Source organism: Balaenoptera physalus (assembly GCF_965194825.1).
Source record: "Balaenoptera physalus genome assembly, chromosome: 16".
Classification (NCBI taxonomy): domain Eukaryota; kingdom Metazoa; phylum Chordata; class Mammalia; order Artiodactyla; family Balaenopteridae; genus Balaenoptera; species Balaenoptera physalus.
The window spans coordinates 12300728-12328101 of record NC_138898.1 but is presented as its reverse complement, the minus strand read 5'-3'; the positions used below and the strand labels follow the sequence as shown (position 1 = coordinate 12328101).

At 39.9% G+C, this 27374-nt stretch overlaps 1 protein-coding gene across 1 annotated transcript in view; it reads left to right on the top strand.

Moving 5' to 3' along the window:
• Positions 1-2637: 2637 nt before the first annotated feature.
• The window catches only part of CSE1L (chromosome segregation 1 like), a 42476-nt gene continuing 17739 nt past the window's right edge, over positions 2638-27374 (top strand). The window contains exons 1-13 of the mRNA XM_082430787.1: positions 2638-2773; positions 10176-10271; positions 13929-14071; positions 16256-16357; positions 16432-16577; positions 16904-16994; positions 18634-18741; positions 22379-22471; positions 24295-24462; positions 24570-24699; positions 25538-25603; positions 26024-26226; positions 26677-26761. Coding sequence (XP_082286913.1) covers positions 10187-10271; positions 13929-14071; positions 16256-16357; positions 16432-16577; positions 16904-16994; positions 18634-18741; positions 22379-22471; positions 24295-24462; positions 24570-24699; positions 25538-25603; positions 26024-26226; positions 26677-26761 — 1420 coding nt within the window. The 5' untranslated portion in view covers positions 2638-2773; positions 10176-10186. The remainder of the gene's footprint in view (positions 2774-10175; positions 10272-13928; positions 14072-16255; positions 16358-16431; positions 16578-16903; positions 16995-18633; positions 18742-22378; positions 22472-24294; positions 24463-24569; positions 24700-25537; positions 25604-26023; positions 26227-26676; positions 26762-27374) is intronic.

The following is a 27374-nucleotide window of genomic DNA, read 5'->3' as shown; positions in this document are numbered from 1 at the left end:
GGCAGATTCTTAACCACTGCGCCACCAGGGAAGCCCGAAAGTCCTTGTTTTAATAGCGTCCTTAGGCAGGTCCGGGGGGGGACAATTGAAAAAGAGACAATTGGGGACTTCCCGGCAGTCCAGTGGTTAAGACTCCGGCCTCTCAATGCAAGGGGCACAGGTTCCATCCCTGGTCGGGGAACTAAGATCCCGCATGCTTCACGGCGTGGCCAAAAAAAAAAAAAGGAGACAATTACAGGGAGTGATAAGATGTGAAGAAGATGATATAATGGAGGTAGGGCTGTCAGATAAAATACAGGACACTTGGTTCAATGTGAATTTCAGATAAACACTATAATTTTTTTAGTGTAACTACGTCCCATGCGATATTTATACTAAAAAATCATGCATTGCTTTTCTGAAATTCACGTTGCACCGGGTGTCCTGTATTTCATTTGCTAAATCTGGCAACCCTAAATGTCTCGTTATTGGGTGGTGAGGAGTGGGCAATTTTGTTTGGAAAAAAGTGGAAGGCCTCTTTGAGGAGGTGACATTTGAGCTGGAATCTGAAGGTGCAGAAAAGCCAGTCTTTCAAGGATCTAGAAGAGCCTTCCAGACAAAGAGGGAAGAGCACGTAGGAATGAGGTAGGAATAAGCTTGGAGCTTGGAAGAGCAGAAGGGCAGGTGGGGTGGCTGAGCTGAGTGAGGGTGGAGGGAAGCAGAGAGGAAGGTGATGAGTCAGACGGGTTGGCAGGAGCCAGATCTTGTAGGGTTTGTGGGCTATGATGAGAGAAGTTGAGTAATTTTACCAAAAACTTATAACTACAACCCTTTTACTCAAACAGAGCAACTTCTTACATTTTACACATAGGAGTTGCTTTTACATGTCTGTAGCAAGGGTGCAGTCAAAGATAGATAAACAAACACAGCCGGACATTGTTAAAGTGGTGAAAACAGATTTTATTCTGTAATTACTGGTAATTACTGATGGGGAAAGAGCTGAGCTCATTCGGGACTTGTGCGGAGGTGATTGGATGTTTTAAAAGGAGAATGTGGGAGTAAGGAAAGAACAGGGGCTCAAGTGAAAAGTTAAGAGAGTTGGTCAGTGTAAATGTGATGAGACCAGCAGTGTCTGCTAGCTGGGAATTACCAAAGTTAGGCTTCTAGCCTCCCATAGAGACTGGGAGACAGAGACCCTACCTTCCTGATGATTACATTTCAAAGGAAGGGCTTTCAGGTCCTTAAGAAAGACATTCCTGAAGTGTAGGAGATACATATACCTCTCAAAGGGACAGAGGAAGGAGTTCACAATTGTAAGCCCTTTTCAGTAAATGCTTTAAGAAAGGGAGGTTGGAGCTCATCCTCAGATCTTGGTTAGAAAAAAACAGTAAATTCTCTTGGTGGCACTGAGTTTTCTCAGGCAGTCGTGAGGGGGTGGGGACACTGGGGTCATCCTAGGGACACAGCCTTGTGTTGCTAGAAGCCATGTTCGAGATTGGTCAGCGCTTAGTGTAGAGGTTTGGACGGAGTCACCACGGGCTGAGAGCTCTGCTATCCTCTGTGCCTATATCCTTTTGTTCCTATATTTGTTTCCTCGAATGATGACCAAATAGCATGCCTTTCAGTCCCAGGAGTAGCAAGCTAGCAATTCCAAGGGATGGGCTCTGAGGGGAGACAGCTGAGCCTGTTGAGGGAGGCGGAGGAGGGGGCCAAAACTGAGGGTTGGGATTTCCATAAGTCACCATTGGTTCCTCTTTCCCGCACTCAGTGTGTCATAAGATCCTATGGGCTCTACCTCTAAAATATATCCTGAAGCTGTCCACTTCTCTCCACACACACTGCTACCCACCCTAGTCCAGGCCTAACGTCTCTTTCCTGGATGCCTCCAGCAGCTTCCTCACTGGTCTCCCTGCTTCAAGGTCTTCCCCCCATACAGTCCAAGCAGCAACTGGTGGACCTTTTAAAATATAAATTCGGTGGTCATCCTGTAATGGGTGCACTTAAGACATAACACTGGCTTAAGAGGCCTACATCATCTGGCCCCTGCTGACCTAACTTCATCTCCTGCCATGCTCCACTTTATTTTTTAAGACCCAGCCTAGCACAGTCCTGCCTCAGAGCCTTTGCTATTAGCATCCCCTCCTCCTGGAACGGTCTGCAGGCTGATCCACAGCTGTCTCCTTGTTGAAATTCAGGTCAATTGTCACTGGTTTAGAGGTCTCCTCTGGCCATCCCATTGACATTCTACGTCACTGCTGCCACATCATTCTGTTTTTAAATCCTATGAGAAGACTCATAGCACTTATCAAATTTGAAATTATCTTGTTTATTCCGTTCCTCCCTCTAAAACATAAGCTCCATGAGGGGCAGACAGTTCTCTTCGATTGGAGACGCTTTGGACATGACTTTGGGCAGTTCGTTCAACAGTTATATAAGACCTACTAGGTGCCTGACATCAAAATAGGCCACAATGCAGCGGCCACGCGCCCAATCTGTGCTCGTCTCAGAATGGGCATTGCGATGCCCTACGGAGCGTTCAAAGCCAAAGGGCATTGTCGCTTGTGACGTCAGCACACAGAGCGGGGCCGCGATTGGCGAGTCCAGCCTGGGTGGAGCCGAGCGCCCTCGGCCCCGCCCCTTGCCTCGGCCCCGCTCACGCATGCGCCTCGACCACAGCCTCGCCGCCGCGCCATTTTGCCGGGGTTTGAATGTGCGGTGGAGCGGCAGCAGGGGTGGGTATTGCCGGCTACGGTCCGCGGCTGAGATTCCCTTCTCCGTACCCGTACCCCACGAGGTAAGGCGCGGGCGTGCACGGCCTGGCACAGTGGCCTCTTGGGACCCGGCTGCGGGAGGAATGAGGCGCTCCCGGCACTTCCGAACGCTGGGAAGCAAGGACCGCACTTCTGGGCGAGAGCGGAATATGGGCCCGTGTCCCGGGCAGCGCCCTCGGGCAGGGTCTTCGCCGACGGGTCTCGCCTCCCCTCTTGGCGTCCCAGGTCTGAGGCCCAGGCCCGGCGGCCCCCGAGCCTGCGAGGGGCGAGGGCAGCCCAGGCGCGGCCTAACCAGAGCGGCCCCAGCGCCCGCCCCTCCCCCTCCAGCGCCCGCCCCTCCCCCTCCAGCGCCGCGCTGATTGGCCGCGCCGGTCGGGAAGGCCGCCTCTCATTGGTGGCGCCCGCGCGTCCGTTCTCGGCGCTCTGGGCCACCCGCAACGCGAGCGTAGTGCGGCAGCCAGGCCTGTCCGGCGGCGGAGCGGGCTTGCGGGCAGCCGCCCCTACCACCTCTTCCCCTGGCCTCACTTTCTCGTTAAGGAGGCGGTGGAGCGGCACCTCCCAGTGCTTCAGTCTCCGCGACTGTAACACGGGCTTCGTGATCTCACTTTGGTGAGTTGCTCGTGAAGATTAGCTTGTAGTCCGTGCACCGGGGGGTCCACGCACCTGCGCGGTAACACGGGGTCCGCCTCTTGGGGGAGACGCTGTGGCGTGGTATACCGTTCGGAGCATGGAATTCAGCTTTGGAATGAGAAGGCCTGGGTCCGTTCCAGATTTAGCCTCTCCCTAGGGGTGTAACATAGGGCTGGTCTCTTCATCTCTCCGGCCTCCACTTCCTTATTTGCAAAGTGGGGTTGAAAACATCTACTTCGTAAAGTGGCTGAGGAGCCACTGAGTTACTACCGTGGTTTACAAAGTCCCGTCGGTGGTGACCATTGTCCGCCTCTGCCATCTGTCTCTTCTCCTTAGCCACTGTAGCCATACTGCTGACCTTTCTTTTTCTTAAATGTTCTGAGCTCATGTCCTCCATAAAGCGTTTGGACGCGCCTTTCCTCTGCTTGGAAATTACCAACATCAGGTCTTTGCTGGTTCCCTGTCCTTCGAGTTTCACTCCCCGTACGCCTTTTTTGACAAACCTCTCAAAGGATCTCTTTCCTTCAACTCTTCATCACATCACCCGAGTTTTAGTTACTTCACAGCTTTTATCATATGCTAGAATCACGGGTAGTTTACTTGTTTATTGTCTTCCTCAACTGCTAGGATGTAAAAAAGCAAGGACCTCGCCTGTCTCATTACTGCTGTACGCAGATAGCTGTTGCTTGCCACGTGGTAGATGCGCAAGTATTATTCCTTGGAATAATAATGCACAGAAAGGGGCTTTTTACTCTTGGATCCTAACAGTGCTCTTTTTCTCCTCCACTTGGGCCCCCATAGTCAAATTTTTGGCCCTTTTTGGTGTGTCTCCATTTTTTGCATAATTCTTGGTACTTGATCTACCCAGCCTCTTCCCTCTTAAGACCCTTAATCTTTCATTTCTTTACATCAGTGCAAGAGACTTCTCTCTCCCCTTCTGTTTACTTTGATTTCTGCTGGTTGGGGACTGGGATAGAGGGAAACCATTTCCTGTATAGTATTAGATGGGTTTCGGGGGCAGTGCTCTACCTTTGGTATTGTTCCTTTATTCATTTAATAACTTGATTGAGCATCCACTTAATCTCTGTGAATACAGTGAAGAAACAAAAATGGACGAAGTTCCTTCCCTTGGGAAGCTTATATTTTAGTGAGAGAAAGAAACAAGAATACAAATAAATGACCTAGATAATTTCAGATAGTGACAGACGAAGGCAACTTCTCTGAGGAGGTGGCATTTGAGCTGAGACCAGCTATGGAAAGATGAGGGAACAGAACATTCCAGGCAGAGAGAATAGAAAGTACAAAGGGCTCGGGACAGGAACAAGCCTGGAATATTTGAGGAAAATCCAGCTTGCACAGAGTAGTATATGAAGGGAGAGGTATCCAGGGGCCAGATCACATAGGGCTTTGCAGACAATGTAAAAAGTTTGGATTTGCATCTCCTTGGTATGTTCTTGTGATTAGAAAGCAGAGGGTGGGGCTTCCCTGGTGGCGCAGTGGTTAAGAATCCGCCTGCCAATGCAGGGGATGCGGGTTCGAGTCCTGGTCCAGGAAGATCCCATATGCCCACTGAGCCCGTGCACCACAACTACTGAGCCCACGTGCCACAGCTGCTGAAGCCCGCGTGCCTAGAGCCCATGCTCCGCAACAGGAGAAGCCACTGCAGTGAGAAGCCCGCACACCGTAACGAAGAGTAGCCTCTGCTGTCTGCAACTAGAGAAAGCCCGCGCGCAGCAACAAAGACCCAACGCGGCCAAAAATAAATAAATAAATTTATTAAAAAAAAAAAAAAAGCAGAGGGTGGATTGAGGTGTTGGGATATGTTCTTGATGTGTGTGTGTGCGCCAGATAGTTTTCATTTATTGGATCTCTCTCCCTTTCCCCAAATGTAAGGCCTCAGGGATGGTTCTCTAATGTGGAGGAAATATCTAAGGAAAAGGCACACATGTTGGATCAACTTATGTCACAGATGTCTGTGAGATGGCCTTGGAAAGCAAAGCTTTTATTCCAAAAATTTTCATCTGTAATTGAGGGCCTGTGGGAAGAGGCTAGACTTAGGCCCAGCCATTCTTTCAACAAGAAGAACTTGGGATTTAGATAAGTCTGTCATAATTGATTTATTGTGGTACATATTTTTTATTTTTTGTGTATTGGTAGGGATTTCCAAAAATAGCTCAGTGGAGAAGTAAAGTGTCACCCCTTATTTAAAGGCAAAAGAGTGAATTTTTTCATTTCTAGTTTGAGTCTTTAAAGTCAATAGTACTTTTTACATTTATATATTGCTAACATTTCCAAGTGTCAAAGTACCTTCACCTGTGGCAAATAAGATAATTTAATTAGACCTTGATCTTGCTGATATATTGTGAAAATCTGTGGAGTATTCTCTAAAATTACCTGATTTGTCATACTTTCCCAAATCAAGACTAAGCTTACAAATTGGGTGTATAGACATTGTCACTGAGGAGATAGAAAAAGGATTTGTTGGCATTTAGTCCCTTAACTAACATTAAAAATATAGGACTTACATAGTATTTTAACTTTCAGGGTTGTAGCATGCATATTTATATCCTCCTCCCCCCACGCCTCACACAGTTTTTCCCCCTACACACTTTTTTTAATTTAAAAATAGTTCCACCCTAGCACTTCAACTTTGTTGTTTTATGGGGTCACTCTGTCATGTGCTCTTAGAATCAGTTGTCTCCAGCTCTTCCTGGTTGTCACAGTCAATTGACCAAAATAAATGTGAAGAATGATAGTGCTTTTTGATGGGGAAAAAAATCGATAAAGGGTACGTAGCCTTTGAAAATCGTACAACAAATATGTAGTAGGTACCCTTCACTGTTTTAAGGGTCTAGGGAGATTGCAGTGAACAGAACACAAAGTCCCTGCTCACATGGAGCTTACAGTCTAATGGAGGGAAAAGCATGGTAAAGAAGAAAGCAATTCATACGCCCGATAAAGTTGACTTGGAAAAACAGAGTAAGAGAATGGAGAGTGGCTGAGGTGGATGCTCTTCTAGATGCGATGGTCCAGGACAGCGTCTCTAAAAGGAGATGACATTTGCAAAGAGACCTGAATGAAGCGGGCAGTGAGCCACAAAGCTCTCCAGGGGCAGAGAGATCCAGGCAGACGGGACAGTAAGTGCAAGCCTCCGAAACAAAAGTGCTAGCACTGTCAGATATGAACAATAACACAGGACAGATTTCAAATTCACATCTTTCTTCAAGCATTTTTGAATGAACAGAAACTAATTATGGCAGTAAGTTGGTCACTGTTTATCTGGCAGGTGTAACTGAGTTCCTACATTATGTCGGGCCTGCTAGTAACTGACCCTCAGAGAATAGTCTCCAATCCAAACTGGATCCATGTTTTAGCTGGTTCTCTGACATATTGCCTTATCCATTAGTTCATGCAGCAAATGCTTAATGAATGTCTACTGTGTGCCAGGCAGTGTTGAAGGTCCTGGGTATACAGAGAGGAACAAGACCTACAAAGTCCCTGCCCTAAGGAGCTTACAAATAAGAGATAACAAGTCAAAGATATCAGATGAGGATAGATGCTATTAACAGTACAATAGGGATGAGGTAGATGATAGTCATGGAAGGCTCTTTTGAGGATTTGACAGTGGGCTGACAGCTGAATGATACCTGGTATCAAATTAGAAGGAAGGGCATTATTACAGGCAGAGAGAACTGTCTTCGTCTGGTTTGAGGAACATAAAGAAGGCTTTGGGGGCTGGAACATAGGGGCAAGAAGAAGGTAGGAGACGGGGTTGACAGGTGCCAGATTGCATGGGACTCTGTCATGAAGAAAGTTAGTAAAATGCAGATTTATTGAGGAGTGTCTTTAAAAACTCAACAAAATAGATTCAGTTAACATCTATAATCCCCTCAGCACACACACACAGTTTCTAACATGTTGCCTTGCATAAATCCCAAAAGGTAGAATAATTTGCATGTGGCAAAGTAAGTTTTTTTTTTTAGCTCAGATACACTGATGTAAATGGTTTTGCTTGGCAACAGCAAACTTTCATGATTTCATAACAGATTCAGCATTGCAACACAGAAAAAAGAATGGGAAATGAATTAAATCACTGCTTTCCAACTTGTGTTCCATAATAAAGTGGTTCAGTGGCCAGGTGATGGGAGGAACTCGATTAAAGAACGTTAAATGGATAACTTACTCTTTGAGTTCCTGAAGCCTTTAAAGTGAATCTCCGAAAGAGGGGGAATATGATGCGTAGCATTTTCCGAACTTTTGGTATAAAAACCAGAAAGAGTAGCCTCTTGATAAATTCTGTGTGTGGTTAAGCAGGACTTGATATTCATGCCCATAGAGTGGTTTGCCCTGGGTCAAAGGAGGTGAATATATAGGTGGGGGAATCTACTAAATCATTCAGCATATTGGCTTCCCTTATGATAAAAACGACTGTACTGAGGAGAATGCAGATAGTTTCAAACATACCAGTCTCCTTAGCAGGTTGTGGTGTCTGGCTGTGGAGGAGTACTCCGCACAAGCACAGCATTAGCCATAGCCCTTTATAAAATCTTTCTAGCTTAGTGACGAGATGAAGCGTTATGGCTTTTTTGGTTTGAATCAGTCTTGTTCAAAATCTCAGTCATCTTTGACTTCTAGAGCCTCCCCCTACTTCTAATCTGGCTGTCTCTTTTCACATCGTTCTTTCTAGTGCTGTCTGTCACTGGTGCTCTCGCTCTAGTTCAGCCCTCGGTCATTATTTCCACTTGAGAGACAGCCTTGGGTAGTAGGAATAGGGTAGACCTATAGGGTCAGACTGATTTGAATCTCATCTTTATTAATTGTGTGCTTGGGGAAAGTTAGTTAATCTCTCAGAGTTGCCTTCCTTGATTGTAAAATGGTTATTGTGTGAAATGATGTGAAGCGTATCATCTAGCACTGTGCCTGGTTCATGTTTGTGACCCTTCCCCCATTTTACAAAAGTGTCCTAATAGATCTTCTGTTCTCTTCCTCGACTCCAATCTGCAAACCATTACCAGCCCAAAGTACATATATTCCACTTTCATTAAGTTTTTACCCATTTCAAAAAACCTTTAGTGCCTTCCTCTTTTGTACATTAAATCATGAAATTCTTCAGCTAAGTATTGGGGAACCTGTATGATCTGAGCTCAGCCTCCAAGTCCGCTGTTCCCCAAAGGAGCTATGGACTCTTCCCATCTCTGTGCTTTGCTCACACGATTGCCTGTATGAGATGGGTCCTCATTCCACTTGGCCTATCCAAATCTATGTGTCCTTCAAGTTCACAGCCTCTGCCAAGTCTTGGACCACAAATACTCCAGTGGCTCTCTTCTTAACCTCGCAGTTAAGTTGCTGTCTGTGTGAGTCATTTGGCACTTACACTCAAAAGTGTTTCAGAATTCAGATATTTTTTTTTTTGAAATGCACTTGCTGTAGATTATGCAGCATCCCCAGTGGGGCATGGGGTATCGCCCCGCAATCGAATACATTATTTAGTGAAACAAATTTACATACTAAGTGAGATATTTATGTTTACAGCCTCAGACAGTTCAGGCCAGGTTTTGTTGCCAAGTGAGTTTGCCACAAACTTGTTAAAAAAAAACTCAGTTTATAGATGTTTGGATCTCAAAACTGCAGGAAAGGGATTATAGGTCTGTAGTTGGTATTTCAGTTTTATCTTGTCTTCCAACTAGGCTTTTTTTTTTTTTTTTTGGCTGTGTCGGGTCTTAGTTGCAGCACTCAGGATCTTTTGTTGTGGCGCACAGGCTTCTCTCTAGTTGTGGCGCATGGGCTTAGTTGCTCTGTGGCATGTGGGATCTTCCTGGACCAGGGCTCGAACCCATGTCCCCTGCATTGGCAGGTGGATTCTTAACCACTGCGCCACCAGGGAAGTCCTCCTTGTCTTTTTGATGATCGCCATTCTAACAGGTGTGTGGTGTTAATCTCATTGTACTTTTGATTTGCGTTCCCTCATGTTTAATGATGTTGAGCTCCTTTTCATGTAACTGTTGGCCAACTGTATGTTTTCTTTGGAAAAATGTCTGTTCAGCTCTTCTGCCCATTTTTCAATTGGATTTTTTTTTCCAAGTTGTATGAGTTTTTTTTTATATATGTTTTGGAAATTAACCTTTTTATCAGATATGATTTGCAAATATTTTCTCCCATTTGATATGTTGTCTTTTCGTTTTGTTGATGTTTCCTTTTGCTGTGCAGACACTTTTTAGTTTGATGTAGTCTGACTTGTTTATTTTTGCTTTTGTTGACTTTGCTTTTGGTGTGGAAAATTGCTTTTTAATTATAATCACAGCTGTCATCTTATGAACCCCAAAATTATCTTCCCAGGTGCAAATTCTCAGTATGTAGTTTGTTGTCAATAGCTATGGTTGCATGTTGTACACAAAGGAATTTATTCTGGTTGTTTTTTTTTTTTTTTTTTTTTTAATTCTGGTTTTTTTATCTCAGAACTCTTTGGGATCCTTAGAGTTAAGGATGCTTAAAATTTTAATTTTTTATTGTGGGGCTTTAAAAAAATAAACCTAGTGATTTGTGTTTTTAACCCTAGTTTATGGTGTGTTTTTTCTTCTTTGTCTCAAAATTATGCCACTGCTGTTTCAAAAAAGCCCACCTTATCTTCTGGAACCTTGTCTCAGCTAAGAGTAAGCAAGGCTTTTAGCCCACACATAAAATGTAACAAGTAGATGACTTTCAGAGAGGGGGACACCCGTAATATAAAATGATTCTTTTATGTAAATCACTGTGTCCTCATGTGACCAATTACCCAAACCTCATTTTTTGTTTTAGGTTCTGTGGCAATGGAGCTCAGCGATGCAAATTTGCAAACGCTAACAGAATATTTAAAGAAGACTCTTGATCCTGATCCTGCCATCAGACGTCCAGGTAAAGAAAATAAATACTGTTTTGTGATTGATTTATTCTTAAAGGACAGGTGAGGGAAACATGTGTGCAATATGCCTGTTTGTAAATAAAATTTAAAAAAAAAAGATTTACACTTGAATTCTTAGGCATAGTTTATTTTTCATTCTCTAGCCATAAAGTCTTTAGTTGGCTGCTTATAGCTGCTATAACATATGGTGGTGTGGGGTTTTTTTGTTTTTGGTTTATTTTTTGAGTAAAATAACTTTTATCCCTTCTGGGGTAAAAAGGACTAGTAAGTTTAGGATGCTTTGTCCCTTGACCTTTCTGAAAATCGCTATACACCTGCCTGTTTTAGAGACATAATAATTAGGGCAGAGAGGTAAGAGTTAATTGCCTAAAAAGTGATTAAGTGAATGAAACTAGGTAATCAGACACTGTCTCTTAAATCACCATGTTGGGTTTGATTTAATTAATATATTTTAAGATCTAGGGTTCCTCCTCCTCTCTCCCCCCTCCCAAATTTGACCAGTTTTCATTAGAGATTTAGTATACGCTTAGAATTATAAACTCCGATGCCCACAGGAGTCACACGTAAAGGTAAATGAAGGAGGCAGGCCAAGGGAGTTAAGTGCCTTGGTTAAGGGGCAAATATTATTTGGAACCAGCTAACTCTGGGGGATTCACACCAGTCTTGCAAGATGAAATTTCCAGCTTGGCTTGAAAAATAAGGATATTTATATGAAGTTTGCTCATCTTTTTTTTTTTTTTTTTTTTTTTTTTAATTTAATTTATTTATTTATTTTTGGCTGAGTTGTGTCTTTGTTGCTGCACGCAGGCTTTCTCTAGTTGCAACGAGCAGGGGCTACTCTTGGTTGCGGTGCACGGGCTTCTCATTGCGGTGGCTTCTCTTGTTGCAGAGCACGGGCTCTAGGCACGCGGGCTAAGTAGTTGTGAGTCGTGAGCTCTAGAGTGCAGGCTCAGTAGTTGTGGCTCACGGGCCCAGTTGCTCCATGGCATGTGGGATCTTCCCAGACCAGGGATCGAACCCGTGTCCCCTGCATTGGCAGGTGGATTCTTAACCACTGTGCCACCAGGGAAGTCCCTCTCATTTTTTTAAAAATTCATTCATTCATTCATTCATTCATTCATTTTTGGCTGCATTGGGTCTTCCTTGCTGTGTGGGCCGTCTCTAGTCATGGCGAGCAGGCTTCTCATTACGGTGGCTTCTCTTGTTGTGGAGCACGGGCTCTAGGCTTGCGGGCTTCAGTAGTTGTAGCATGCTGGCTCAGTAGTTGTGGCTCACAGGCTCTAGCGCACAGGCTCAGTAGTTGTGGCGCATGGGCTTAGCTGCTCCGCGGCAGGTGGGATCTTCCCAGACCAGGGCTCGAACCCGTGTCCCCTGCCTTGGCAGGCGGATTCTCAACCACTGAGCCGCCAGGGAAGCCCGTCCCTCTCATTTTTAAATGATAGCAATTAACTTCAAAAATTTTTGAAACACCATGCAAACCAAACGAATTTCCGGGGGCCACATGTGTCTTGTGGGTAGTAAGTTGATGATCCTTCTTGTAAGCCGTATTAACCAGAAATGCTCTTAATCTGCTGCTTCGGAATTTACTGATGTGCATTCTCATAAAGAGGATTTTGGAAGCACCCCATGAAGACCCAGATGAATGCATGCACATATATGTTATATTTATATGTTATATATAGTACATAGAATTGTACACATGTTAATGCATCCATCCTAGTCTAGAAAGGCCTTTTGATTTCTGTGAGGGAAAATTGTGATTTTCCTGTTAGTGCTTAAAGAAGTAATTTGTTCTTGGATAAAAAGAAATTAATGGCTCTAGTCTTAGACTTTCCCAGAAAGCCTCTGCCAGGACTGTCTACTAAAAATTATTTTTAATAATTGTGTCTTTGTAAGGTTGAGGTGCTGTTGTCTTATGAATCAGGGATACAATGTGGGAATAAATTGATGTTTCTGAGAAGAGTTAAGAACAGAGCATTTCCCAGGGGTTGCTGGGTATGAAATACTGACCAACCAAATATTGACGCAACCAAAGCCTTCTGTAAAACCACACAAACCATACAGAACCATAGTGTGTCCCGTCCTGAAAAATATTTTTCAGTTCAGCATTCTTCATCTTCCAAGGAACACATGGTAGACACAAAGCAGGGGGGCTTTGAGGGTGGAAGTTAAACTTTTGGGACTCAAATTCGGAAAGAAGAAAGGTGTTAAATCATATTAAATCGTAGAAGATAATACATGCTAACAGCAGACCTTTTCAATAAATATCGGAACCTTGGAATGAATGTTGCCTTATGAAGCTTAAGACAGGAAAAATTAGAAGTGCTATAAACCTTCATGGTGTGATCTGTAAACCTAGGAGATTTATTATCCCTAAATGTAGTATGAGTTTAAAACGTATGGGTAAAATTTTTGTATAAATTTATTGCTGATCTTAGAAATGTTTAATTCAAGAAGAAAACTGAGGGCTAGTATGGTAGAATAAGGACTGGACTAAAACGTTTTCAGTGATGAAATCTTCTAGCTGTGTGATCTTACTTAACCTCAGTGGCCTCGTCTTTATTTTCTTTTTAACATCTTTATTGGAGTATAATTGCTTTACAGTGTTGTGTTAGTTTCTGCTGTATAACAAAGTGAATCAGCTATACATATACATATATCCCCATATCCCCTCCCTCTTGTGCCTCCCTCCCACCCTCCTTATCCCACCCCTCTAGGTGGTCGCAAAGCACTGAGCTGATCTCCCTGTGCTATGCAGCTGCTTCCCACTAGCTATCTGTTTTACATTTGGTAGTGTATATATGTCATTGCTGCTCTCTCACTTCGTCCCAGCTTACCCTTCCCCCTCCCCATGTCCTCACGTCCATTCTCTACGTTTGTGTCTTTATTCCTGTCCTGCCCCTAGGTTCATTAGAACTGTTTTTTTTTTTTTTAGACTCCATATATATGTGTTATCATACAATATTTGTTTTTCTCTTTCTGACTTACTTCACCCTGTATGACAGACTCTAGGTCCATCTCCCTCACTACGGATAACTCAATTTCGTTTCTTTTTATGGCTGAGTAATATTCCATTGTATATATGTGAGTGGCCTTGTCTTTAAAATGAGGATAATACTACCTACCTCTCTGGGTAGTAGTGACAACTTAACATATATGAGTAAAGCACCAGATGCATACGGTTAATAATAATATGTATTAGCATAAATTAACTCATTTAATCTTAATCACAGTACTATAAAGGAAATATTACTACCATTACTAATAGTACTAATAGTAATCCTTCTGGAACAAGACAAGGTGTATGAATTTTGCCCTAAGGTCACTTAATCTCTCTGAGAAGCAGATTGTCCTGCACATGGGGTGATCACCTGATCAGGCCACCTTATACGTTTGTGAGAATCGGGTGAGTTAACGGATGGTAAAGTGATCTGAAAACCGAGGTATTATATAAATTTAATGTAACATCATATATAGTTCATTTAATAGATAAGAGAAGTGAGGCACTAAAAGTGATAGGTTCCCTAAGGGAAAAAATATCCTAATCTTTCCATGATGCTTCAATCAGAGATATACATAGTTCACATATTCATGAAGTCTTAAGATTTGTTTGTAATAACAAATCTTCTAACATGGAAATTGTTTTACAGCTGAGAAGTTTCTTGAATCTGTAGAAGGAAATCAGAATTACCCACTGTTGCTGTTAACATTACTGGAGAAGTCTCAGGATAATGTTATCAAAGTGTGTGCCTCAGTAACATTCAAGAACTATATTAAAAGAAACTGGAGAATTGTAAGTATTTTGTGAGTACATAGTTTAAGACCCTGCATGTTTATAAGATTGATATATGCAGTGTTCCTGAATGATTCAGGCACAGATTAAAGATAAAAGCAGGACCCTCCTCAACAAAATATTAAAAAGTCAAATCCAAAAATGTATCAAAAGTATAAAAATACCGTGACCAAGTGGGATTTATCCCAGATATGCAAGGCTGGTTCAACATTCAAAAACCTATCGACTAAGAAAAGATAAATCATATTATTATATCATTAGGTGCAGAAAAAGCATTTGTCAAAGTCCAACACGCATTCATGGTAAAAACTCAGTAAATTTGGAATAGAGAGGAATTTTCTCGGCAATGTAAAGACTGTGAAAAACCTATAACTAACATCATACTTAATGGTGAGAAACTTGAAGCTTTCCCACCAAGATCAGTTACAAAGCAAGGGTGTCCCCTCTTACCACTCCTTTTCAACATTGTGTTGGAAGTCTTTTTTATTTTTTATTTTATATATATTCTTTTGCCATGGCATGTGGGACCTTAGTTCCTAGACCAGGGATCGAACCTGTGCCCCCTGCATTGGAAGCATGGAGTCTTAACCACTGGACCGCCAGGGATGTCCTTGATAATGCAGTAAGAAAAGGAAATATACCATTTGGAAAGACATAAAACTGTCTATGTTCTCAGATGATATGATTGTCCATGTAGAGAATGCAAAATAATTGACAAAAGTTAAACAGGACGTTTTTCCAAGTTGCTGTTTTATTTAAATTCATATCGATTAAGTCAGCGTTATAACCCAGGTTGCTAGAGAGTGTGAGACTTTGTTTTAACATCCAGTTTGGTTGAAATTTAACTTTAGCTTACTGTCTACTGAAGAGACATTACATGGGAAGATACAGTCTAAATGAGTAATTGAAGCAATTTCTATTGTGAACAAGGAAAAATTATATAAAGCTGGAAAAAAACACATTTTATATATATATATATATATATATATGCATTCTACACATATATATGTGTAGAATGCGAAATAATTTAGATTTGAAGTTTTTGATAAGGTATTTGTCCTGTGTTTTGTGGGATATGGAAATTTTTTCCAACCATAAGGTGAATCTTACTATGCTGCAAGTTTAATGATCAGTATAGTTACATATTGAGAAATGGTTATTTTCCCTACCTTAGCTTATGACAGTGGGTCTGTAGTTCTGTTGGCAGGGGTAGTTTTGCCAACCTGGGGATATTTAGAGACATTCTGGTTGTCCACGCTGGGGGTGGGGTGGGGAGGGTGTCTGGCATCTAGTGGGTAGAAGCTGAGGGTGCTGGGAACCATCCTACAGTGCGCAAGAAAGATCCCCACAACAAAGATTCATCTGACCCAAAATGTCAATAATGCCGGGGTTGAGGTAACTCTGGGTTAGGATAAAGAAAAAAGTGAGAAATGTTTTTAGTAATAGCAGTAATGATACTTAGAAAGTATTAAAGTTGACAGAAATGGTCAGTTTTTCTAAAAAATCAGCTTTAAATATGGTTAAATATTTATTTAGAACCTTTTTTCCATAGAAGAATTCAAAAATAGTAAATATTGTTTTTAAGCTTGTATAGTCAAGCGTTCTCACATGTGGTGAAGAAATGACTTGGTGAATTTTAGAATGTTTAAAAATCCATTCATCTACTTGTAGACATGCAAGCCCTATCCCTCTGTCTTGATTTGTAAAACTAGTGAGACTTCCAGAATCTCTTTCGGCGATGTAGTCCAGGATGCATTCAAACTGGTAATGGTCAAGAAGTTTTCATTGAAAAGACCTTTCTTTGACTTAAGGTAACGGTCAGATTGAAGCTTTTGAAGATGAATATCGGCTGAGTAGCATATATGTATAAAGATTTTTAACCACATGTTCTGATTAGTTTACTTACAGAACTGAGATTCTTAATTGGCATCAGGGAGTCAGAGAAGCTCCTTAATTTGTATGTAAAATATTTGCATTTGGGAAGGAAGGTACATTTTTCTGCAGAAAAATGTTTTCATCAGATTATTAAAGGAATCTGTGACCCATTTATGTAGAAGGAAGGCCTTACCTTCCTCTGTTTTTCTTAGGAAACCAGGAAATGAGAAATGGTTCTATTTTATCTACAAACCCATACAGTCATGGATATGGATTTATGTTACTTGCTCATTAATGTTTTGCTTTTAGGTTGAAGATGAACCAAATAAAATTTGCGAAGCCGACCGAGTAGCCATTAAAGCTAACATAGTGCACTTGATGCTTAGCAGCCCAGAGCAAATTCAGAAGCAGGTATGTGAGGCCCTGCTTGTTAGGTGGGCTTGTTTATAGAGCTTTCATCTAATTAGTCTCTTTCCTCCCCACAGTTAAGTGATGCCATTAGCATTATTGGCAGAGAAGATTTCCCTCAGAAATGGCCTGACTTGTTGACAGAAATGGTGAATCGCTTTCAGAGTGGAGATTTCCATGTTATTAATGGAGTCCTTCGTACAGCACATTCTTTATTTAAAAGGTACTGATATATAAATTCATATTTTTAAAATACTTTTTTCAAATATTTTTGCTTGTGTATATTTTTGTGATTATGTCATTCTTTTATGATAATTCTAGAATAAGAGCATAAGCCTCTCATTATTGTGTTTGTTTCTTCTTAAGTGTAGGATGTTTATTTCATATTGCCCTATTACTGGTGAAATACCTGGTCTTGATAAACTGCTTGAATTCCCTTTTTATTTCAGAAAGCTATCTAGCCATAGATTTTTCTCTAATCTAGCCTGGAAGACCTAAAGTCAGTTAACAAAAATGTGTAAATTTACCTCTTTTACCTTAATTTTCTAGATATCGCCATGAATTTAAGTCAAATGAGTTATGGACTGAAATTAAACTTGTTCTGGATGCCTTTGCTTTGCCTTTGACTAATCTATTTAAGGTATGTGATAACACCTTGCTGGTATTTTTTAATTACTTAATATTTTAAAGTGCTTGAATATTTGTATAAATTTTGTTTAAGAGATTGCTTTGAAAGCATATTTGATAGGTAATGGTTTAGAGCAGCATTTCTTTTGAAAAATTTCAAATCTACACCAAAATAGAGAAGCTGGTAGAATGAAATCCCATGTATTGACTACACAAGTTTAACGGTTACTAGAATTTTATTTCTTTTAAATTTGTTCTGTCCCTTTGATTTCGTACGAATAGTTAAAAGCAAATCCCAGGCGTCATATTATTTCACTCAAGTATTTGAGTATGTGTCTCTAAAGGAATAGATCCGTATTTTGATTTGACTGTTTATGGAGTTTAATTTATATAATTAAATGATCATGTAATGATGATGATGTAATTCTGTACATCATCTTATATTACATAAGCAACTTTCCTAAATATCTTTCTGAAACTCGTTTAAGATCGAAAGAGAAGCATTGTTAACCTTTTTTTCCAGATAAGGAAAGTGGAGGGTTTGGTATCACATAGCTAATAAAAAGAGAGCCAGGCCTCAAACCTAGTTTTGCTAACTTGAGAAAAGCTGCTCATTTCCTGTTTTCAGAAAGGAAAGTTGTGTGATAATCACAACTTTCTAAATTACAGAGTATGCACAGGATTTTTCATGGCTAGGATATCTTACTGATAGTACATTTTTATTTTTAAAAATAAAATTGGACAAAATGTCAATATTTTTCACCTATTGGACTAGCAAAGATTTTTATTTCTTTTTAATGACATTAAAAGTTTTAGCCAGGAGCAGGGAGGGACGGGTGGGAGAAAAATGTCTTAGCCACAGTCCAGTGAAATGAACACTAGTGTCCTGTCCATTGGATTATAAATGGTACTAGCTTTCTGGAGTATGACATTTCATTGAGAAAACCATAATATTCATATTTTCTAACTCCAGGATATAGTTAGCAACATATGTTGAGTGTCTTTTACATTGTAGGTGTGCACAAATTACGAGGACCTTTCATGTATATTTTCTCATTTTATTCTCATATTTTATGAGGTAGGCATCATTCTTAGTTACAGGCAGATAAGGAGATGGGGGCTCAGTAAAATAACTTACTCAGAGTCATGCTTATTATGAGTAACAGTGTCTGGGTTGTATCCAGATCTATCTGGCTTCCAAAACTCTTACTCATAGCATGCTGTTCTGCCCTGGTAATACAATTCTAGAATCTCAAACTCAGAAAACTAGAAGTGTGCCCAAAGTTTTATACATAAGCTTGTTTATTGCAGTTAGAATAACAAACAATTGCAAACAACCTACAGGCCAGGTGGCAGGGAATTATTTAATGAGTGCATATAAAGACGGTTTTGTGTAATGTATTATATACATGCACAGAGGAGAGTAGAAGGATCTAGTCCAAAATATTAATATTGGACTTTACAGTAGTGCTGTGATGGACAACTTAAAAATATATACTTTAACGTGTTTTTTCAAAAATCCTAAATGACTGTATACTACTATTTAAAACTCAAATTGTGGAGAAGATGTATGAATAGTTTCAGCCTAGTACAAGGCTTTTTCACTAAGGTTTACGATACACTAAAACCGTCTTCCTAAATTTCTTTCCAAGGCCACTATTGAACTCTGCAGCACCCATGCAAATGATGCCTCTGCCCTGAGGATTCTTTTTTCTTCCCTGATCCTAATCTCAAAACTGTTCTACAGTTTAAACTTTCAGGTAAGTTTCGTTTTATTTCTTGCTTTTGAATTCTTACGCTTTGATGTCAAATATAAAGTTTTTCACTTGATGAAGACTTCTTTGCTAGCATTGATTTTTTTTTTTTTTTATCCCGCCCATGAAAAAATAGACATTAGTTGCTTGTTTTCTGATTCCCCCCATTCTTTTTGTTTTGTTTTGTTTTTGACAAGAGATAAATAAACTGACACCAAGCATTGTAAATGGATGACCACAACAAAAGCAACAGTGATTGCAATTACCAAATACGAAACACACTCATACTATGTCATAATGTTGACATTCAGTCCAGTAATCCTCCACTGTAACAGCTCCTTTACTTTGCAGTGAAAATTGATTTGTATATTTTTTTGCCTCTGAGTCCTTGTGGGATTTTTTTTTTTTTTTTCAAACAGAAAGTCACAAAAATTATAATCATCCTCACCAGTTCACTCAGTCCCATGTAATTAATTTTTTTTTATCTTGATCTTTTGTTAGCACTTTTATGAGTTCATCAGTTTTTCATTAGAGTTCTGAAAATGCTTATTCATTCAGTTCAGCAGTACAGTCAGTTACCTGAAACCTGTACTTGTCAGAGTCTTTCCCATGAATTCCTTGAAGATGAAACCCTTTTATAGGAACATTTTTGCAAAAGCATCAGAGTACACCCAGAACTGTCTGTAAATGATAAAAGACTTAAAAATGACCATGGTTAAAGATTTGATGGAAGTTCGTAATAATGCAGTTGACAAGGAAATTTAGTTATTTCTGAGATGCACATTTTAAAGTAATAACTAGAATTATGACTTATAACATTATACCAGAACATAAGATTATTAGAAATTTCATGTAATATCTGAAACATTTATATTAACATATTTCCATACAAATAACCCAAAGAAAGTTTAGTATTAGTTGTTTTTTTGTTTATTTTTTTATACTGCAGGTTCTTATTAGTCATCAGTTTTATACACATCAGTGTATACATGTCAGTCCCAATCGCCCAATTCAGCACACCACCATCCCCACCCCACCGCGGTTTTCCCCACTTGGTGTCCATACATTTGTTCTCTACATCTGTGTCTCAACTTCTGCCCTGCAAACCGGTTCATCTGTACCATTTTTCTAGGTTCCACATACGTGCGTTAATATATGATATTTGTTTTTCTCTTTCTGACTTACTTCACTCTGTATGACAGTCTCTAGATCCATCCACGTCTCAACAAATGACTCAATTTCGTTCCTTTTTATGGCTGAGTAATATTCCATTGTATATATATACCACAACTTCTTTATCCATTCGTCTGTCAATGGGAAATCAGACTCCCTGACTTCAGACTATACTACAAAGCTACAGTAATCAAGACAATATGGTACTGGCACAAAAACAGAAACATAGATCAGTGGAACAAGATAGAAAGCCCAGAAATAAACCCATGCACCTATGGTCAACTAATCTATGACAAAGGTGGCAAAGATATACAATGGAGAAAAGACAGTCTCTTCAGTAAGTGGTGCTGGGAAAACTGGACAGCTACATGTAAAAGAATGAAATTAGAACACTCCCTAACACCATACACAAAAATAAACTCAAAATGGATTCGAGACCTAAATGTAAGACTGGACACTATAAAACTCTTAGAGGAAAACACAGGAAGAACACTTTTTGACATAAATCACAGCAAGGTCTTTTTTGACCCACCTCCTAGAGTAATGGAAATAAAAACACAAATAAACAAATGGGACCTAATGAAACTTCAAAGCTTTTGCACAGCAAAGGAAACCATAAACAAGACTAAAAGACAACCCTCAGAATGGGAGAAAAATATTCGCAAACGAATCATCGGACAAAGGATTAATCTCCAAAATATATATACAACTCATGCAGCTCAATATTAAAGAAACAAACAACCCAATCCAAAAATGGGCAGAAGACCTAAATAGACATTTCTCCAAAGAAGACATACAGATGGCCAAGAAGCACATGAAAAGCTGCTCAACATCACTAATTATTAGAGAAATGCACATCAAAACTACAATGAGGTATCACCTCACACCAGTTAGAATGGGCATCATCAGAAAATCTACAAACAAGTGCTGGGGCTTCCCTGGTGGCACAGTGGTTGAGAATCTTCCTGCTAATGCAGGGAACACGGGTTCGAGCCCTGGTCTGGGAAGATCCCACATGCTGCGGAGCAACTAGGCCCGTGAGCCACAACTACTGAGCCTGCGTGTCTGGAGCCTGTGCTCTGCAACAAGAGAGGCCATGATAGTGAGAGGCCCGCGCACTTCGATGAAGAGTGGCCCCCGCTTGCCGCAACTAGAGAAAGCCCTCACACAGAGACGAAGACCCAACACAGCCAAAAATAAAAAATAAATTAAAAATAAAAAAAAAAAAAAAAAACAAATGCTGGAGAGGGTGTGGAGAAAAGGGAACCCTCTTGCACTGTTGGTGGGAATGTAAATTGATACAGCCACTATGGAGAACAGTATGGAGGTTCCTTAAAAAACTAAAAATAGAATTACCATATGATCCAGCAATCCCACTACTGGGCATATACCCAGAGAAAACCATAATTCATAAAGGCACATGCACCCCAATGTTCACTGCAGCACTATTTACAATAGCCAGGTCATGGAAGCAAAGCTTATAGCTTTCAATGGAAGCATATCTGGGAGACAAGGTGTAAGAACCGGTGGCATTTGAGAGGAAACACAGCCACAATCTTATAGCAGAAAATGCCTGGTCACCCAGTTGCTACTGAGGTGGTGGCCTCCAGGCACTCTTTCTGTTTTTGAGTCATTACTTTAAGATTCAGGGGTCCAGGAATGAGAAGGGAGTCTTACTGGTACAGACTCCTATACTGAGATGCAAGAGAAAGGATGTAGCCTTTTCGTTGCCTCTAGCCAGAGCCAGGTACTTGGACTTAATCCTCCCAACGTGACTGTACTCACAGTGGTAGGGAGAGCATTCCTCAAAAGGAATAGGTAGAATGAAGAGGAGATGAACAGCCCAAAATGTCATACCTTCAGTGTTCAGCTAGACAGCAATTTGAGAAATTCTTAAAGGATACCACTGGGTTTTTGTATACCTTCTTTTGAATTCTACTTCCTAGAAGTCAGGTAGAATGAGGTGATTAATAACTTGTTAGTCACAGAAGCCTGACTAGGAAGGAGGCATAATCTTTACCCTTGGGGGATTATCCCTCATTAAGAGGGCAGTATTGTGCCACAGGAAATCAGTAACTGTATAAGACAGTAAGCCTGACTTGGTGGTCATCTTACAGTAAATGCAGTAGTTCAGAAAGGAAAAGGAATATATTGGTAAGCACTGAGTTTTATAAGGAAAGTTTTCAGTCTTAGCTGGAGCTTAAAGGAATAAGTAGATTTATATTGGGACAGGAGCAGGTGGCATCATTTGTGGTTGAAAACTTACCGAGACAGAGTCAGAATGGTTTACTCATCTGCCAGACCTAGTTGGAGCAGAGAATTCTTGTCAAAATAGGTATCTGTTGACTCAGCTGAGAAACATGGGCTTGAGTCTATAGGCATGTGGAAAACATTTGGTGTGGTGGGGAAAACTTATTAAAATATAATAATTACTTCAACCAGAAGTCTCAAGTCACCATTTATTCTTTAGGATCTCCCTGAATTTTTTGAAGATAATATGGAAACTTGGATGAACAATTTTCATACCCTCTTGACATTAGATAATAAGCTTCTACAAACTGATGTAAGTATTATTTAAAATATTTCCCAAGTAGGCTTTTTTTTTAAATTAAGAATTATTTGAAATATACTGTTAAATGTCAATTATATCTCAATTTTTTTTGATGTTAAAAAAATTATTTGAGTGCCCTCTGAGAACATTGGAGGGAGTATAATTGTAATGTGCAGAATTACCCTTCTTGGAGTCCTGACTTAAGTCACAATTCATAGATAAGGCTACTTTATTACATTATTGAAAGTAAGGCCTCAACAGTATTCACATTGTGAACATTTTATGAAATAGAAAATCATTTGTCATTGAAGATACTAAGAAAACTTAAACCTCTGTAATAATAGCCTCCTTTGAAAAAGTCCTCTACAGTGTGGGAAAGAGGGGACATGAACGTTTGTAATGTGTAAAAGTTTCTGATCTGAGTTTTGTAATATGTACTTTCAACATGTAGCACTTACTCTGTGTTATTCATTTGCTTGTTTATTAATATATTTATGATTTACCTCTTTCTCAAAAAACAAAAAACGTAAAAAGTAAAACATTAAGAATACTTCAACACCAGATAAAAATTACAGTTGGTGATGCCGATCTGTTTGGGTGGCATGCAGGGGGAGAATCATTACTGTGGGTGTACAGCAAATTTTGTCTCTGAGATTTATACGCAACAAGAGCAACCAAAAAAAAATAGAGTTCCAATAAAGTAATTCCTTCAGTCCACTAGGAAGAAACCACTCCCTCAGAAAACAAAGCTTGTCGTTACACTTAAGTCTAAAGGAAGTTTTTCACATAGGATTCTTAAGGGAATTGTTTGCCCATTTAAATGTGTCGTCTCGCTGTGTGGCATCCCTTATATTCACGCCTTGAGGAGCTGCTCTTTTATCTCTTCTCAGTTTGAGTTCTTTGGCACATAATGTAGCTCAAAAGTGTTTGTGGGTCGCGGTTATATGCAGTAAGCATCGTTATGCCGGTCCCTGTCATGGTCTCAGGTGGGGTTGGCAAACTTTTCCTATAAAGGTCTGGGTAGTAAATATTTTTGGCTTTGTGGGCTATATACTCAACTCTGCAGTTGTAGTTGAAAGCAGCCATAGGCAATACGATAAATTGTATAAATGAAAACAAAGAATGTGTGTGGCTGGGTTTTAATAAAACTTTACTTCAGAAATTAGGCAGCAGGTTAACCCCTGCTTTAGGTTGTTCAACATTTTATAACCAGAATATTATTTGTGAGAATGTTATAGCTTTAGCTTATTGGGAAGAGAACATATTTTAATATATTTGAAATGAGAACCTTTTGGGAGATAGCAAGACTATGTTACAAAGGAAAATGTGATACGATTTTTATTACTCAGGTTTTTGTAGGAATATATTATTTTCAATTCAGTATGTAAATATTTTATAATTCAGCAACCAGGAGAAAAAGCTTTATTTATTTAAAATATTTATGCATGCATGCATGCAGTGCCAGGTCTTAGTTGAGGCACATGGACTTCTTGGTTGCAGCATGCACGCGGGATCTAGTTCCCCAACCGGGGATCAAACCCAGGCCCCCTGCATTGGGAGCGCGGAGTCTTACCCACTGGACCACCAGGGAAGTCCTGAAAAGGGTTTATTTAACTTGAAAACTTTTGAGAACTGCTCTCATTGATTAATAAGAAGCATTTCATCTTGTATTTATTTGATAGATCAGGTGAATAAATTTACAGTGGCATAGATGTAGTTCACAGCGCTTGGCTTTGATGTAAAATTTTTAAAGAGTTCAGGAATTACAGCTACTCTCCGTGTTTATGATAGCGTTGAAGTTGTATGTTTGAGTTTTCCGTTTTCTCTTATGTGAGGATGAAGAGGAAGCAGGCTTATTGGAGCTCTTAAAATCCCAGATTTGTGATAATGCTGCACTCTATGCACAAAAATATGATGAAGAGTTTCAGCGGTACCTGCCTCGTTTTGTCACAGCCATCTGGAATTTACTAGTTACAACAGGTCAAGAGGTTAAATATGACTTGGTAAGGTGATGGTGGAGACAAATAATTAAGACATTCCCCTCCCCCCCCATGAAATAAATGGTTCAGTTTGCTCTTAAAAATATGCTTATTTTTGTGTTTTATTCCAGTTGGTAAGTAATGCAATTCAGTTTCTGGCTTCAGTTTGTGAGAGACCTCACTATAAGAATCTATTTGAGGACCAGAACACGCTGACAAGTATCTGTGAAAAGGTTATTGTGCCTAACATGGAATTTAGAGGTAATTGTGGCAAAGTGTAAAGCTTTTTCAGGAGATTAATTAAAAGCTTGTTTTTTAAAAGAGTATGTTAGTATAAATTTAAGAATTTAAGAAGTCTTCTCTGTGTTGCTTTTTGTAACATATTCAGTGCAAGTTTTGTTGGATTTAGTATTTCACCAAGGCAGAAGTTATTTTTGAACAGTTGACAAGAAGTGATTGATAACTTTTAAATACAGAGTTGAAGCCCACCTAGTTTGTGCTTAAGGTTAAAATAGTCCTAAGAGTCTGTATTTGTACAAAATGTCTTTCTGACAGTTGGGAAGAGCAGTCATTAGATCATTAAGTCAGGAACAAAATGAGGAAATAAAAGACAGTGTAATGTGGGGTTTTATTTCCTTTTCTTTTTTCATAAAACTATATGTAAAGGACAGATCTTTAATCTGATACTGTCTGTCCTACTTGTTTTGGTGGTGAAATGACTGTTTATGAAATAATGGTGATGGTAGTTGTTAGGTTGTTTGTTTAATGTCCTTATCTGGCAGAATAACGAGTTGGCATCCCTAGATTGGTCTCCAACACTTTTGAAGGTTGGTGATGAAGTCCAGTTCTGTGGATGTTCACATTAGAACAAGTGAGCCTATCTCACAGCTGTATGAATTACTTATTACCTAATCTTTCAGGGTAACGTTTGCTGCTCTAAGTAATGATTAAGAGTATATGAAGTACTCATTTGTTGGGAAAGAACACTTTGCTGTAAAACATGGCAGTTCCGCATACTCCTCTGCATACTCAACTGTAAAGGTAGAATGATTTGCCACGTCTTTCAAGAGGTGATCTGAAATGTCATCTTGCTTTGTAGCTGCTGATGAAGAAGCCTTTGAAGATAATTCTGAGGAGTATATAAGAAGAGATTTGGAAGGATCTGGTGTGTATTTTGGTTTTTAGCTGTTGGTCTCTTAGCAAGCCAGTTTTAAAGTTGCTCTCTTTCTAATAAATATGGGGAGGTGAGGGAGTCCTGTTAAGTATGTCATTTCAGCTGGCTTTCACTGGAGAACTGTTTTCCTTCTTTAACTTGTACATGGTAAAAAGCAGCTCTTTATATGAGCTATATCAAAGTTTCAGATGTTGCATTACTTGTCTTCTCTTTTTTATATACTTATTAGTGTTTATCATACTACTATGATCTTTCAGTTTCATTCTCATTTTACATTTGTGGGGGGAATTTTTTTTTTCATTGTTTTTGTTACTGTTAGCTCTCAGATGGCAATTTGTTTTCTTATAAACTTGGTCAGTTGGTTGTTGGTGGTTTCTTTCTCCCATAATGTATTTCCCTTTGATTTTGTAGATATTGATACTAGACGCAGGGCTGCTTGTGATCTAGTACGAGGATTATGCAAGTTTTTTGAGGGACCCGTGACAGGAATCTTCTCTGGTTATGTTAATTCCATGCTGCAGGAATATGCAAAAAATCCATCTGTCAACTGGAAACACAAAGATGCAGCCATTTACCTGGTGACGTCTTTGGCATCGAAAGCCCAAACCCAGAAGGTGAATCCTTTCAGTATATTTTTATTTCTAAAACATAGTTGTTGGTACCACAGAAGTCAAAAAGAAGTGATATATTTCTGTTTATATAGCCTGCTCTGCTAGATATGTGTTAGTTCTGATGAGAATTCATATGGTCTCCAAAGATGGCTTTATACTGATGTATTAAGCACTTAAGTTTCTTATGGACCAAAAAATCAACAGATGCCGCACTTGCTTCCTTAGCTGAGACTCAGTATATAAAACGTGCTAAACTTAAATTTAGCTGTTCTTTAATTTAGGGAAGTTTCTTTATTATCTATTAAAATAGTCTTATTTTATATGTAAGTAGTTTGTGTTTTGAAGTATTCATTTCCATCTTTAACCTGGTTTTCTAAAGCTGCCTAAATTTCCAGTGTGATAAATAATTACAGATTTTTCATGTTATTTCACTGTTATGAATTTGTTTTTTAGCATGGAATTACACAAGCGAATGAACTTGTAAACCTGACTGAGTTCTTTGTGAATCACATTCTCCCTGATTTAAAAGCAGCTAATGGTGAGTTTTGTGAAATGTTTTTAGTACAGCTTACACTATACCTGCAATTTTTTAAAAATACATTTATTTATTTATTTGTCTGCACCGGGTCTTAGTTGCAGCACATGGGATCTTTTAGTTGTGGCATGTGGGATCTAGTTCCCTGACCAAGGATGGAACCTGGATCCCCTGCATTGGGAGCGTGGAGTCTTAGCCACTGGACCACCAGGGAAGTCCCTATACCTGCAATTTTTATTTGTATTTTTATTTTAAACTACAAAATGAGTACCGTTACGGCTCTATAGCACCATGATACTGAAAACTGTGGCTCCTATCCTTATTGCAGTTACTTTATTGGATAAAATCTCAAATGGTTGCCCCAGATCTTGCCCAGGTGAAATTAACTTTCCATAAAGAAAATGTCTCTTATGTAGAAGGAAAACAGGAACAAGTGAGACTAAATTGTCACTGTATATTTCTAGCGTACATATAATAATGCACTAGAAGTTATACTTTGGTTTTTGTTTTCCTTCTCATTTAAAAAATGAACTCTTGGGGGACTTCCCTGGTGGTTCAGTGGTTAAGAATCTGCCTGCCAATGCAGGGGACACGGGTTCGAGCCCTCACCCGGGAA